Here is a 13,487-nt window from a genome sequence, read left to right as displayed (position 1 = left end):
TAAGGTGTGATATTGTTTCTCAGTATCACAAAATACAAAAACAAGACAACTGAGACAACTAAAATAATCAAATATTCTCCGAGTACGAGTATTTTCTATATAAAATAAAGTATAATCTATACTTTAATGAATGTTGTGGTCTATATTAATATACTAGGCACAAAGAATGTCGTCTATTTGCTGCTGCTATAATTAATGAGCGCCATCAACAAAAACTCCTTCGACCAATCAACCATCATCAGCATCATCCTCATCTGAACTACCCTGAAAATACAAAAAGGTGAAACAGTGATATTAGTTTATATAAGGAGTGACATTCTGTTATCCTCAAACAGTCATACTGTGTACTACAAAGTGTGATATTATTTATAATAAGGTGTGATATTATTTATAATAAGGTGTGGTATTGTTTCTAAAATTACCAGGAAAATATTTTAAAAAGTTGAGACATATGTGTTGACACATTCTGTTATCCTCAACTAAGATCACATTCTGTTATCGTCAAATAGTGATACTGTTTAGTATAAGAGGTGATATTATTTAAAATAACCTGTGATTTTGTTTCTGACTCATGACCATACAAAGATATATATAAAAGTTTCATACATAGACTTTTCATAGTGAACATACCTTATTGTCGGCATCGGTACAAAAGCATTAGGACGATTCGTTTATCATGGTGAGCCATTTGTTTGCAATTACGACAAAGCCTTTTAGGTTTCTCCGCTTTAGCTATGCATTGTTGCTTTTTGGAGATCATTCGCTTGCCGCTACCCTTGTTCTTTGCCTGACGAGGTGGTAGAATCCTCACCTCAGTTGAGGAATTGCACCCAAGAAGCATCTCCAACTCCTGCTCTTTGGTCATTGACTCTGATTGCGGATTGAGTTTCACCCTGAATTGTTTAAGTGTGTCAACAAGATCAGTGATATCCTTCGTAGACACATTCTTGAGCACACTGATGGTCGCGTAGAACTCTGACCATAACTTGCACATTTCCATCTTTCGTAAATCAGTGGCATCAAAATCCTCAATTAACTCACCATGTGGACCATAAAGAGGGATCTTATGTGCATTCTTGGTCCACTGCATAAGAAGGTATTTATCGGGTAAAGTGTGTACTTGTTTTCCAGAGTAAACCCAGATAATGTGTCAAATAATACCCTTCCTGTTGAACAGCTTGCAAGAACATTCAGCGTCATTCGTGAGAGAATTGTAGACAACTTGGTAGGTCTTCTGCGTTCTGGCATCAGCAATACCAATTAATTCTACACCGTTTGCAGGTGGTGTGAAGCCACCAACACTAAGGGAACAAATAGAAGCGAAGCTTCTACTTGAAAATCTGCAAAAGCAAAGATTTGTATAAACCTTGGAAGCATGAGCTTCCAACTTAAGAGAAGTCGCTAATTGTGGAAGAGTACAATCATCGTCTCTATCAAGTTGTTTTTGAGTATGGCGCTATACATCAATGGCGCTTTGAAACCGCATCAAGAATTCAACAAGTGTACCATGTGCATTTTCAAAACGCTTGAAAAATTATTCGACTCTCGAACGTTGAGTTGTTCATAATAGACAACCCATAGGAACATCACGAAAATAAGCCGGGATCCATTTTCTCCTTTTTCTAAACATGGTTGACAACCAGAATTACCTTCCGATTATGCTCATTGACCAACCGACACCACTTTGCTTCAAATTCAAGAGGTTCTAACTCAAAGATCCCAAACAATAGCATTCAAACGGCCGACAAAATCGGTCTCTTTCGATATTACAGCCCAACCTTATCGCAAGCTTTTGCATAATATGCCACATGCAATATCTGCGCTTAGCATGTTTGAAAACAAAGACGCAAACCCAGCTTTATTCCAAAGACACCGATCGCTTATTATACGGTGTGGCTCTCGCTGTCCCATAGCATCAAGGAACTTTTGAAAGACCCACGTGAACGAATCTTCATCCTCATGAAATAGCAAGGCGAAGCAAAAGTAAATCGACCTTTTGTGGTGGTCTACGCCAATAAAAGGAGTGAAAAGCATACAATACTTATTCGTATTGTAAGTTGGATCGTAAGTAATGTAATCACCAAACAAAGCGTAGTTTCTACGAGACTCTGCATCACACCAAAACGCACGAACCAAGCATTTACCAGAATCCACCTCATAAGCAAAGTAAAAACCTTCACTGGTATCACGTTTATCCTCAAAATAGTTAACAAACAGTTGAGCATCCCGGTCTCCTATGAAACATTTGATATCCCTTCCAAAATTCTTAAAATCAACCAGTTGAGCTCCAACATTCTCATAGCCATCTACATATTCCTTGACATTTCTAAATGCCCTTGTTGGCCCTTGATTAACCCTTGAATGATCAATAATTGTCTTTTTATGGTAAAGATGGAGGTGCCTGTGTTTTTTTTGGAACTGTTGATTTCTAAGTGAACAAAGACGGTGATTATGCCACTCACGAAACTGAAAAACAACATAACCATCCCCATTATAGCGAAACTCAATCATAGCAGTACAACCAATCCTAGTTAATTTAGTGTTCCTGATATCAAAAGGCCTGGGAGTTGCCTACTCCTTTCCACTATCTAAAATAATAGCCTTCCTCTTACGATCTCTAAAACCTTCACGGTTGCAAAACAACAAATTTATACTTCACATCACCGTAAATGCAGACCTTTTTTTTGAGAAGACTTCCTAGGTTCAAAACCACATGCTTCTGCATACACATCATAAAAACTAATAGCTTCTGCCAACGTCCCAAACAACTGGCCAATATAAGGTTTAAACTCAGGTGCAACATTCCTTGTCCACAATTCACTACCACCAGGTGTGGAGTCCAAAAGTAGTTGATGCACACGAGAAGGAATGTAATCTTTGTTCAACATGTGGAGTAGAACTAGATGCATCAGGTGGTTCAATCAGAACAGTAGAAGTAAGTGAAGACTCAACAATATCAGTACTATCTTTAGAGGTAATGGCAGAGACATGAAGATCATTACAGGAAGAAGAAGTTACATTACTTGTAGGATCTGCCAAGAAAAAGTAAAATGTAAAATAACAAGAAAAAGTCTTAAAGATATGGACGAAATCAAAATCACACAAGTGGCTGAACAATATCACATATCCAGGAAAACAATATCACGTTGTTTGGGAAAAATATCACACATGAGATGGAAAACGATATCACAAGGAATGTTGCAGGAACAATATCACACAAGTGCCTGAACAATATCACATATCCAGGAAAACAATATCACGTACTCTGGAACAAATATCACACATGAAGTTGAAAACAATATCACCATTGTACAATGGTACGATCAACAAAACAATATCACCAAATTGTAGAAGACAATATCACATATTGAGCAAAATAAGAACGTCAATGAACAAAAAATATTTACCAAAAGTATAACGAACATGTGATTGAAAGCTGAAAGCACAAAATAAAGAGAGAATACACAGAGATTTCAGAATACGCTGAAAGTACAAAATTAAGAAGAATAACATACCAGACATCGCAATGAGGATTGAATACGCAGAGATTTGAGCAGGAAAATCTGGAAATCAAACAAAAACGTACCGAATTTTAAGGAAGCACAAAAGTAAACTGAAAATAACAAATAAATCAAGATGAAATTCAAAGCATATAAACGAAAAGAAGAACAAACAGAGTAAGATAAGAACGAAGGCGAAACATAAGGACGAAAAACAAAGAATTACGTACTGAACAAAGGAAATAATTGGAATAATATGATAATTGTGAAGAATGAGCAAAAAACCTGGAAATACAACAAAAACGTCACAAAGTTTGAGGAAACACAAAATTAAATTGAAAATAACAAACAAAAGGAAGATGAAATTCAAATTATAGAAACGAAACAAGAACAAACAGAGTAATGTTACAACGAATTCGAAATTTAGGGACGAAAAACGCCAATTACGTACCTGAGCAAACGAACTAATTGGAATAATATGATAATTGTGAAGAATGACGACGAAAAACGGAGATGACGCCTAAATTCTAGGGTTTTCCAGCTCAACAATGGAGGAAGAAGCTACAGTAGAGAGAGAAGTTGAAGGGAGAAGAAGAAAAAAGAGGAAATAACGGTATTTGTTCTAAAACGTGGTTTATATAGGGGAGTGTTAAATTACAGATTTGCCCTTCCTTGTTTCTACCCTAAATACCTATCATAGTATTAATCCTCAATCCTCAAATATATAACTAATACTCACATGATCCCATTCCTATATATATATATATATATATATATATATATATATATAGAGAGAGAGAGAGAGAGAGAGAGAGAGAGTTAGGATCTTGAGAGTCTAGCTTCTTAGGGTGAGTCCGTCCTACCAATCTGGATCATCAGATTATAATAGATCAACTGCTCGGATCAATCTTTAGCTTTAAGGGTAAAATTGTAACTTAACAACCTGATATAAATTTATATGTTCCTCGTCACTTTCTCTTCCCTCTTTTCATTTTTTCCTCTCCATCCTCTCTCTCCGCATCTCCTTCTCTCTCCTACTGGAAACATATGTCGTCACTTTCTACGGTACATTTCTCCGTGTTAATTATTTGTCTGGTAATTATCTCAAATATTCAATTTTTCATTTAGATTACAAATTACGCAAGTGTTCTATCTTTTTGTTAATTGCAGTTTCAGTTGCAGATTTTTGATTCCTCTTTTTGTTTTCTTCATTCAAGCACGGTTCAAATTTTCAATTCGATTTCGTTTCATTCATTAATATGGTAAGTTTTCTCATAATTTTCTTCTTAAATTTTTTATTTGCACTTCTAATTTTCCTTTCAATTAGTGTAAATGTTCAAACCCTAACTTTATCGTGTTTTAGAGTTTGTGTATATCATGTGTAACAAAATATTCTAGTTCTCTGGTGATTGTCTCTCAATTTAAGTTTCAATTAAATTTCTTCATTCTCTTTGTAATTACTTGTGTTGTGCGATTTACTTTTTATCATTCTTCATCATTTTTTATCAATCACAGTGCGATTCACTTTTGCAAAGTGAACATTACTAGGTCACGTCAACCTTTCAAAATTTAGGTATAATAGGAGTGTTGGTATAATAGTGTAATGGTATATTTTTATTTCGCTTGCTTTTTCCCTAATAATCTGGTGGCTTTGCATATTTGTCTATGGAGGAAGACGTAATCGTGTGCACATGGACAAAGTTCAATGGTGAACAACATAGCCAAGTGCTTTTTAAATATGTTATGGTGACGGTATAACTATGTTACTATAATGGTTTAACCATGTTACAATGATTCTATATCTATATTAGTGTCATTTTGTCTACAAATTTTGAATGAAATCAAAGTACTCAGTATTACATTTCTTAAGGTGATGCATTCAGCCTACAATTTCAAATACTCGTAAGAAGTTAATTTTATCTAATCTAGTTGCCACTATATTTTTTGCATTTAGTTTTGATTTTTATATGTAAAACAAATGCAGTTTCATGGATGATTCAACTATTATTACAATAATGGTTAATTATTGTTACTATGATTGTGTAGTTGTGTTACAATAACGATGTTATTGTGTTACAATAGTGGATACCAGTTTAGAAATAGCATGATACAATTAAGGTAGTTAGTGAATTAGCATGTTACAATAAAGGTTTCATTGTGTTTCGGTAATGATTTTATCGTGTTATAATAATGGTGTAAATATTTCCTAATGCGGTTGTGACTTGTGACTTTGTGAGTACATAAACAACTTTGTATGCGTGTGTATCATACATTACCATAATAGCTGCAGTAGAAATGATCGTAGTGGTATAATTTTCATATATTAGTTGTGTGAAGATGAAAAATAACATTGGTTGTTTTAGAGAGTGGTGGAGTAACACCACTTTAATTTTTGTGAGACTGATAGTAACTGATGCTCAAAATTGCATTCCTGAATTTTTGGTTGGTCAAGGCTAGTAAGATAGACCCAAACTTGTATCTCTTGTGTTGCATGTCAAAGGGAAGGTACTATGTAATATGGTGTTTGAAGTATGAGATACATCAATGAATAATGTGAATATGAATTTCTTAAAATGCTATTAGCTCAACGGTAGAGCGATGTGAACTTATTCACATAGGTGTGGGTTCGAGTCCCACATAGCATAATTATCTGTTGGTGATGTTGTTAATGATATTTTTTGGAGTAACATCGGTATCACAAATTATTGTTTAAGAAAGGCATATCCGTCTTAAACTTAAGACGGGTCAAATAGAAGGGATAAGAGAAAAGCGGAGCTCCTAGCTAGAGACTAGCAAAGCAATTGCGTTATCTAAGTAACTGAGATGTTATTTGACCCGTTTTAGCCTTAAGACGACGGATATACCGTCTTAAGAGAGGCCAACTTGGCATCAACATTTCTATAGACGCACTATTTTTTTTTTTTATAAAGTACCACTAGCTTTTCTATGAATGTAGTAACACTAACTACTCTATACTGTCACACTCACTTAGTGTAGAAGTACTACTCATTAGTCATTACTCAATAGAGTTTCACTAGCTACCTTAAAAAGTCACAATTTAAAATAGGCTATGAGGGACTCGAACCCACGTCTTTGTACAAAATTGCACAATGCTCTTCCATTAAGCTAATAGCCTTCAATGATATACGGAGTATGTATTACTATAACCACAAAACTAATTTACAAAGTTCGAATAACGCAATTTATAATGAAAATAACAACTTTAAGCTGAAAATAACACCCTTAAGTCATTAGAGTAACACCCGTAAATCATTAGAATAACCACTATATGTGCTACAATGATGGAAAAAATGTGTGTTATAGTAACGGCTCATCTATGTTACAATGACAACTCATGTATGTTATGGTGACAATACTTATGGGTTTTCACAGACAGATATTGTGTTACAATGGTAGTAACAAATATGTGTTACGATGACAGCTCAAATATATTATATACATTATAGTAAGGTTTACAATAACAGTAAATTTGTGTTAGAATAACAAACTTGCGACAAATGTGAAACTGCTCTTGATTTCAATTGAAACTTAAAATTAGAAGTTTGTTAAGTTGAGTTTGAGATATTTTATGCTGAAATATCATCAAACATCTTGGATCTATGATCTTATATACTAAATATTATGAAAAACAAATTAAAATCGTTAAAAGGACAAATAAAATTAAAATTTAACTAAAATTTACTTAGATCGTGAAATTCGTCGAGCATAAGACTAATAGTTCTACGATATCGATTTCTGACTTCATTTTTATAAAAAGTAAGGAAGAGAGACACTAATACCTGTTTTCGAGGGATTATATGCTAGATAACAATCACTACTCAACTTATAATATAGGAAACCTGATTCATAAGAAATCAATCAAAAATGGAATTTCAATCAAACAATTCAAACGTACATCTACCGAAATAGTAAGGCATCATGTACTAATTTTCAGAATATCAAAAGGATTACATAGTGATTAAATTTAAGGAATGTTACCATACTTGCTGTAAATTCAAACCTTCAACTCTTTGATTTTGGAGTTTCATAAATAATACAAGTAACAGAATTTGTAGACACTTCAATTATTGATTTTCGAGTGATGATGTTCAGTTTGTTTGAAAATAAATGATGAAAAACAATAAAGAGAAAAAGAAATTGATTACTGTTATTACGATGGAGATTTGATGGGCAACAGGAGAGAGAAAGTGAAATGATGAATGAAGGGGAAGGAGGCGATTTCGTCGTGGGGTATGAAATAACAGGGGCGACGTGGCGCAATCTGGCGCGTCTAATCTATTAGATCCTACGGTCTATAATTGTAGGACGGACTCATTTAAAACTCCGGACTCACCGGATCCTTGCTGTATATATATATATATATATATATATATATATATATCAAGTTAAACGGATCTTTTTACAGTACCAACATAGTATAAGAACGAGGACGCACACCCAAGTGCTCATTATAAGTGATTGGGATATTACCACGAAATTGTTTAATCTGAACTGGTAACTGTACGGAGATGACAAAAAACGCCTAGCGCCTATCCACGGCATAACGGCAAAACGGTGCCTCTCCTTCCGCAGTTATCAATTCAGTTTGAACAATATGCGTACCCTCACTAAACCTTCTTATTTTATGTTGATAGGTAATAAAACCATCTTAAAATAATAACACATCCATGGTTTAATATATAACTTAATCAAGTGTCGTCATAATTCAACAAAGGATTTAGCCTATTAGGCCCATCCTTTAGAGTAAATTAAAATAAATTTAAAACAATAAAAATAAAAACAAGAAAACTTACAAACTTAGATTGTGCTCAGTATAGAAGACTAACGGTTGACGAGATTTTATTAATAAGAAAGAAGATTTACAATGGGGAGAGAGAGAGAGAGCTAAGAGAGAGGGTAGGAGAAGCCTGCCTCTAAACTACACCAAATGCCTTCTTATATAGGCAAAAATAAAAACTATTTATGAATAGTACAAATACACTTTATTAGTGTTTTTTCACTATTGCACTTTATTAGTGCGAAAAACTGTATCATTGCATGCGTCTTCAATTAAAGTGGCTTTTATTCCACTGCTTTTCCTTTGTCTTTGGCATCTTTGGCCTTTTTATTGAGTATTTCTTCTTCGATTAAAAACTGGACCTCTATTTCCGCTTCCATTTCTTGAGCATCTTGAAGGAGTTCAAACTTATTTTTGCCATTGGATGCTGTAGATTTTGTCATTGACACATCACTTGTCTGGGATTTATTATCCTCATGCATTTGTCTTTGGGCTAAAGCCTTTTTTGCCAAATTAGCATAATAGCTAACAATTTCGGCTTCAGTTTTATTTTCTGATTGAAATAATTCTCCAGATAGCTGGTGTTCTTCTAATTCACCAGATTCTTCAGCATTGAAAATGATCAAACTATCAATCTTGTCTTGGATTAAATTGATAGTGTAAATACATTTTAACTCATTTGTATCTTTATCTTGTCTCATCATTGCATCCCAAAATCGAGAATAAGATTCTCTTTTTAAACAAAATAAATTGAGATCATTATAACTTGTTTTGGGAATAAATTTCCAAATCCAGGGAATAGAAAATTCAATAAAGAAGTTTAATTGAATAATTCCAGGAATATTATCCTGATCAGTTTCGGGAAGCAACTCTTTCCATTCGTCATAAAGATTTTTAAACATTGGTGGTAGAATGTTTTCATTAGTACCATAAAATTGCCACCATTTGATTAACCAATTTGGTAAATTTTGGTCAAAAACTTCCGGATAAATCTTTATTAGCCATGTGTGGCTTTTTGTAGGGTTTTCATATAAGAAAACTTTATCAAATGCCTGGATATAATCCCAGTAATTATATTCAACTTTGACATTATTTTTGTTTATCAAAGTTTTGGAAGTAGATGGAGTTATTCCCCATTCTTCTATGGATATTATCCTTTTGATATTAATTTTTGAAAATTTCCAGAAATTTCCTGGATCTTCCCAATGAGAAAAATTACACTCATTTTCAGAAAGGATTCCTTCATAAAAACCCCGACTTTTATAAGTCTCCATAGGATAATGGTTGTTTGTTAAATAGCGGTTATATAATAACCAGGGATTGTCTTCCCATTTTTTATCAGAATTCTGGAGTATAATAATCTCCTTCTCTTCTGGTGATTTCACCATTTTCTCTTTTTCATCAAGAGAATCTTTCATAATTTTTTTGAAAGATGGAGAACTTATATTAAGTTCTTTTTGTTTCCATATTTGGAATTCATCATAATCTTCTTTCGTGATATTATCACATAAATTTTTGGCTATTAGCCTTTTTCCACCATATTGTGCCAAAATATTATTTGGTCTTATATAACCAGATGATGATCCTGGTCCTGGGTTATTCCCAGTTTTGATAATTTCGGATGATTGTCCTGGGTTATTCCCATATCCAATAATTGAGGATAATTGTCCTGTGTTATGGGTATTCCCATATCTGATAATTGAGGATGATTGTCTTTCTCTCCCTCTATTAGAAGGATAAGAAAAGCGGCCACGACCACGGCCTCGACCAAACTCCATTCCTGAAACAATTAACAAACTCTTATAGAGTTAAATACTCCCTTGTTAAAAAATCAGGGAGATGATTATCAGATCCTTTTTTATAATGTATTTCAAAATCAAAAGGGGCTAAATGAGCTTGCCACCTTGCAAACATTTGTTTGGAAACATCATGTTTAAAATCTTTTTGAAACATAAATTTCGCAGAACTACAATCAGTTCTTATTGTAAATTTTTGGTTATATAAATCATTTTGAAATTTTAAAACACATCTGACTATGGCTAAAACTTCTTTAGCAACCGTTGCATAATTAGATTGTGCAGAATTCCATTTTCCTGAATAAAAACGGACTAAAAATTCCTTTTTATTATTAGGATCTATTTGTTTAAGAATCCCTCCATAACCAATGTCCGAAGCATCGCTTTCTACTATTTTTTCCTAATGAGGGTTTGCCAAACTAAGGCATGGTAAAGATATAACTTTACTCTTAATTTTCCCGACAAAATTCTAGTGTGATCATTAGACCAAGCACAGGATTTTTCTTCAACCCGTCATATAAAATAGCCAGTATCTTTTGCCAAGTCATCATAATAGGGTGAAATATAATTCAAACTTCCTAAGAATCTTTGAAGTTGAGTTTTGTCAATGATTTCATCTGGGAATTTAGACCCAAATTCAATACTTCTATTAATAGGAATAATTTGGCCTTTCTCAATATTATGACCTAAAAATCGACTTTAGTCCGAAATAGAGACATTTTAGTTTTAGAAATTACTAAACCATTAGATATGACAATTTTTTTGAAAATATCTAAATGTTTAAAATGTTCTTCTATATTCATAGAGAAAATGAGAATGTCATCAATATAAACTATGATAAAATGACTATAATTGTTAAAAATATCATTCATAATTTTCAAATTCGATGGAGCATTTTTTAAACCAAAAGGCATAACATGCCATTCATATTGTCCAAAAGGAACATTAAAAGCAGTTTTGTATCTCTGTCTCATTGGTCAATTTGAATCGCTAATAACCAGATTTTAAATCAAATTTAGAAAAAATTAGAGCTTTATACAAACGGTCTAATAAATCCTTTTTATTAGGTATTGGATATCTAATCCATTTTAAGACCTTATTTAAAGGTTTATAATTAATGACTAATCTAGAACTCCTCGTTCCTTTTCAAAGATTTTTGTTAACATAAAAGTCATGCAAGACCATGGTGATTTGGATGGTCCAATAAGCTTTTTCTCTAAAAGAGAACTTATTTCTTTTTTGCAAAATTCTAAATATTCTGAATTCATTTGACAAGGCCTAGCCTTAGTAGGAACATTATCTTCCCTGAAATCTTCTTCATAAGGAAGATTTACTATATGCTTTTTTCTGTTCCAAAAAGCATTAGGATGGTCATTGCAAATAGATAAAGAAAATTGGTTTTCAATATCAATAATTTTTTGTTTTAATCTAGGATTATTAAGTTTTTGATCTATAGTCAAAATGTTAACTTCATGTTTTAAAAAACTTAATTGATTTTCTTTTAAAGAAATTCTATCATAAATCTCATTTATAGCTTTCATAAAAGGTTTCATGATGAAACTGAAAGTAATAGTTTTTCCTTGATAATTTGCAGTTAAATTCTTATTATTTGCAGTAAAAGGATAAATTTTTGTTATAAAAGGTGTTCCAAGAATAATAGGAACTGAAAGTTTATTTTTGACTAAAAGAAAGCTTAAAGGAATGCAGGTGTTATTAACACATATATCAGCTTTTGGGAGTTTAAATTTAATATCTAATTTATCTCCTCCTGCTTGAGATAAACTATGAGTAGTTTTGACAAAATACCTGGAGTCAATTTCTCCTTCTTGTATAACATTTAAATCTGCTCCAGTATCAATTAAAGCAATAAATTCTTTAGAAAATTGATTATTAATTCTAAGAAGAATCTTAACATACCATTTTTGTCCAGCAACCATATTTATAGTTTGGAGAAATTTTTTATTTTTCTCAAGCTTTGGGAGAGTATCAACAAGTTGCATAGCTTGATCCTTACCATCAGGGTTAAGAATAGGAATCTCATGGTTATCATCTTTTTTGCCATTATCTTCTTGATCATTAATTAGCAAATCATTTTGAAAAATAAAAAGTTGTTCAAGATTAGAAATTCTTGTATCATTTCTTTGTTCTTCAATTTTTAGAAGTTTAATCTCAGATTTTAAATTATCCATCTCTTTCAAAATATCTTGTAAAGAAGAAGGACTAGAAGTTGTATTTTTATTTTGAAGACGTTTATAAACTTCATTTAAAGAATAAGGTTTTTCTTCTGTAAAACTCTGTTTTTTATAATCAAAATTATTATAAGAAGTGCTAGGTATATTTTCAATAATTTGTGATCTTAAATCAGCACTTGGGATGGCTTTTAAAACATCCAACCAATCATTATTGGTGAGAACCTGTAAATTGGCATCTTGAAAATTGGATAAAAGGTTAAAGAATTCATCTCTTTTGGGATTAATACAAGCTTTTCCCTGTCCACAGGGTTCACATTCTGAATTAGTAGTTGCAGAACTACTGTCTGTGTAAAAAGAATCATTTTTAAGGATTTTTAAATTATTACTAGAACTACTAGAATTATCAGACATAGTTTCTGTTTCACTCTGTAGATCTGGTTCATTAAGAAATAATTTTGAAATCTTGTCTTTAAGATCATCATCTATATCAAGATTATTAATTTGTTTTTGGGTCCAGCAATTGTTTGCCATATGACCCTTTTTATTGCATTTAAAACACCTTATTTCTTTTGAAGGTATATAACCCTTTTTCCTATAATGCTTTTTATGGAATTTTCTCTGATTTTTCCGATAAGTTTTTTCTTCAAGTTTCGCTTTAGAATATCTTTTCTTTTTATATCTAGGAGAATAGATTCTATCATTACTTTTGTTTTGTTTTCTACGAGAAGTAGAAGGCATATCCATACCAAATTGTTCACAAAATTCACCTAATTGGTTTCTTTCAATAATGTTCGATGTTTGAGTCTTTGGTTTAATTTAATCTCATTACAAAGGTTTATTCCTTCAAATGTACAAGCTTTAATAAGTTGACCATAATTATATTTTTCGTAATTAATAGAAGGATTTTCTCCACGAAGAATTTTTCTAATTCTTTCAAAAATAAGTGTGGTAAACCATCAATAAATTTACCTTTCCAATGAGAGCTATTGCATTCCGGTAAAAGCATGACTCTGCTAAGGAAGGTGTCTTTGTACCACCTAAAATCGCTTAAAGTTTTACATCTAAAATTTTGTAAAAGAGTTCTTGTGGAATCATAATTATTCCCCAATTGACCAGTAAAATGATCAAGTATATTGACAAGTAAAGTGTAAACCGCAGTTTCTGTAGGCACTTCATCTTTAATTTCCGTATTAGTAATAAT

The 13,487-nt window shown here is 32.4% G+C and overlaps 1 protein-coding gene across 1 annotated transcript; it reads right to left on the bottom strand.

Moving 5' to 3' along the window:
- Positions 1 to 228: 228 nt before the first annotated feature.
- On the bottom strand, positions 229 to 2,511 carry LOC141620682 (protein FAR1-RELATED SEQUENCE 5-like). The gene is made up of 5 exons (XM_074437490.1): positions 1,806 to 2,511; positions 1,650 to 1,705; positions 1,162 to 1,456; positions 812 to 1,119; positions 229 to 264 (listed from the first exon to the last, which is right to left on the bottom strand). Exons 1-5 carry the CDS (start codon positions 2,509 to 2,511, stop codon positions 229 to 231), a joined length of 1,401 nt encoding a protein of 466 aa, XP_074293591.1.
- Between the last annotated feature and the right edge of the window lie 10,976 nt (positions 2,512 to 13,487).

This window comes from Silene latifolia, chromosome X, assembly GCF_048544455.1.
Source record: "Silene latifolia isolate original U9 population chromosome X, ASM4854445v1, whole genome shotgun sequence".
In the NCBI taxonomy this organism is placed as follows: domain Eukaryota; kingdom Viridiplantae; phylum Streptophyta; class Magnoliopsida; order Caryophyllales; family Caryophyllaceae; genus Silene; species Silene latifolia.
The sequence above is the reverse complement of the archived record's forward strand: the minus strand, read 5'-3'. Positions and strand labels throughout refer to the sequence as shown.

What these genes read in the sequence shown, in the direction of transcription:
- LOC141620682 (XM_074437490.1), bottom strand. Translation starts at nt 2,511, where the DNA reads ATGATTGAGTTTCGCTATAATGGGGATGGTTATGTTGTTTTTCAGTTT. An exon ending in AAGCGCAGATATTGCATGTG is followed by an intron (nt 1,706 to 1,805) that starts GCATATTATGCA and finishes TCTTTGAGTTAG; the next exon opens with AACCTCTTGAATTTGAAGCA. An exon ending in GGTGCAATTCCTCAACTGAG is followed by an intron (nt 265 to 811) that starts GTGAGGATTCTA and finishes TTGTATTTTCAG; the next exon opens with GGTAGTTCAGATGAGGATGA.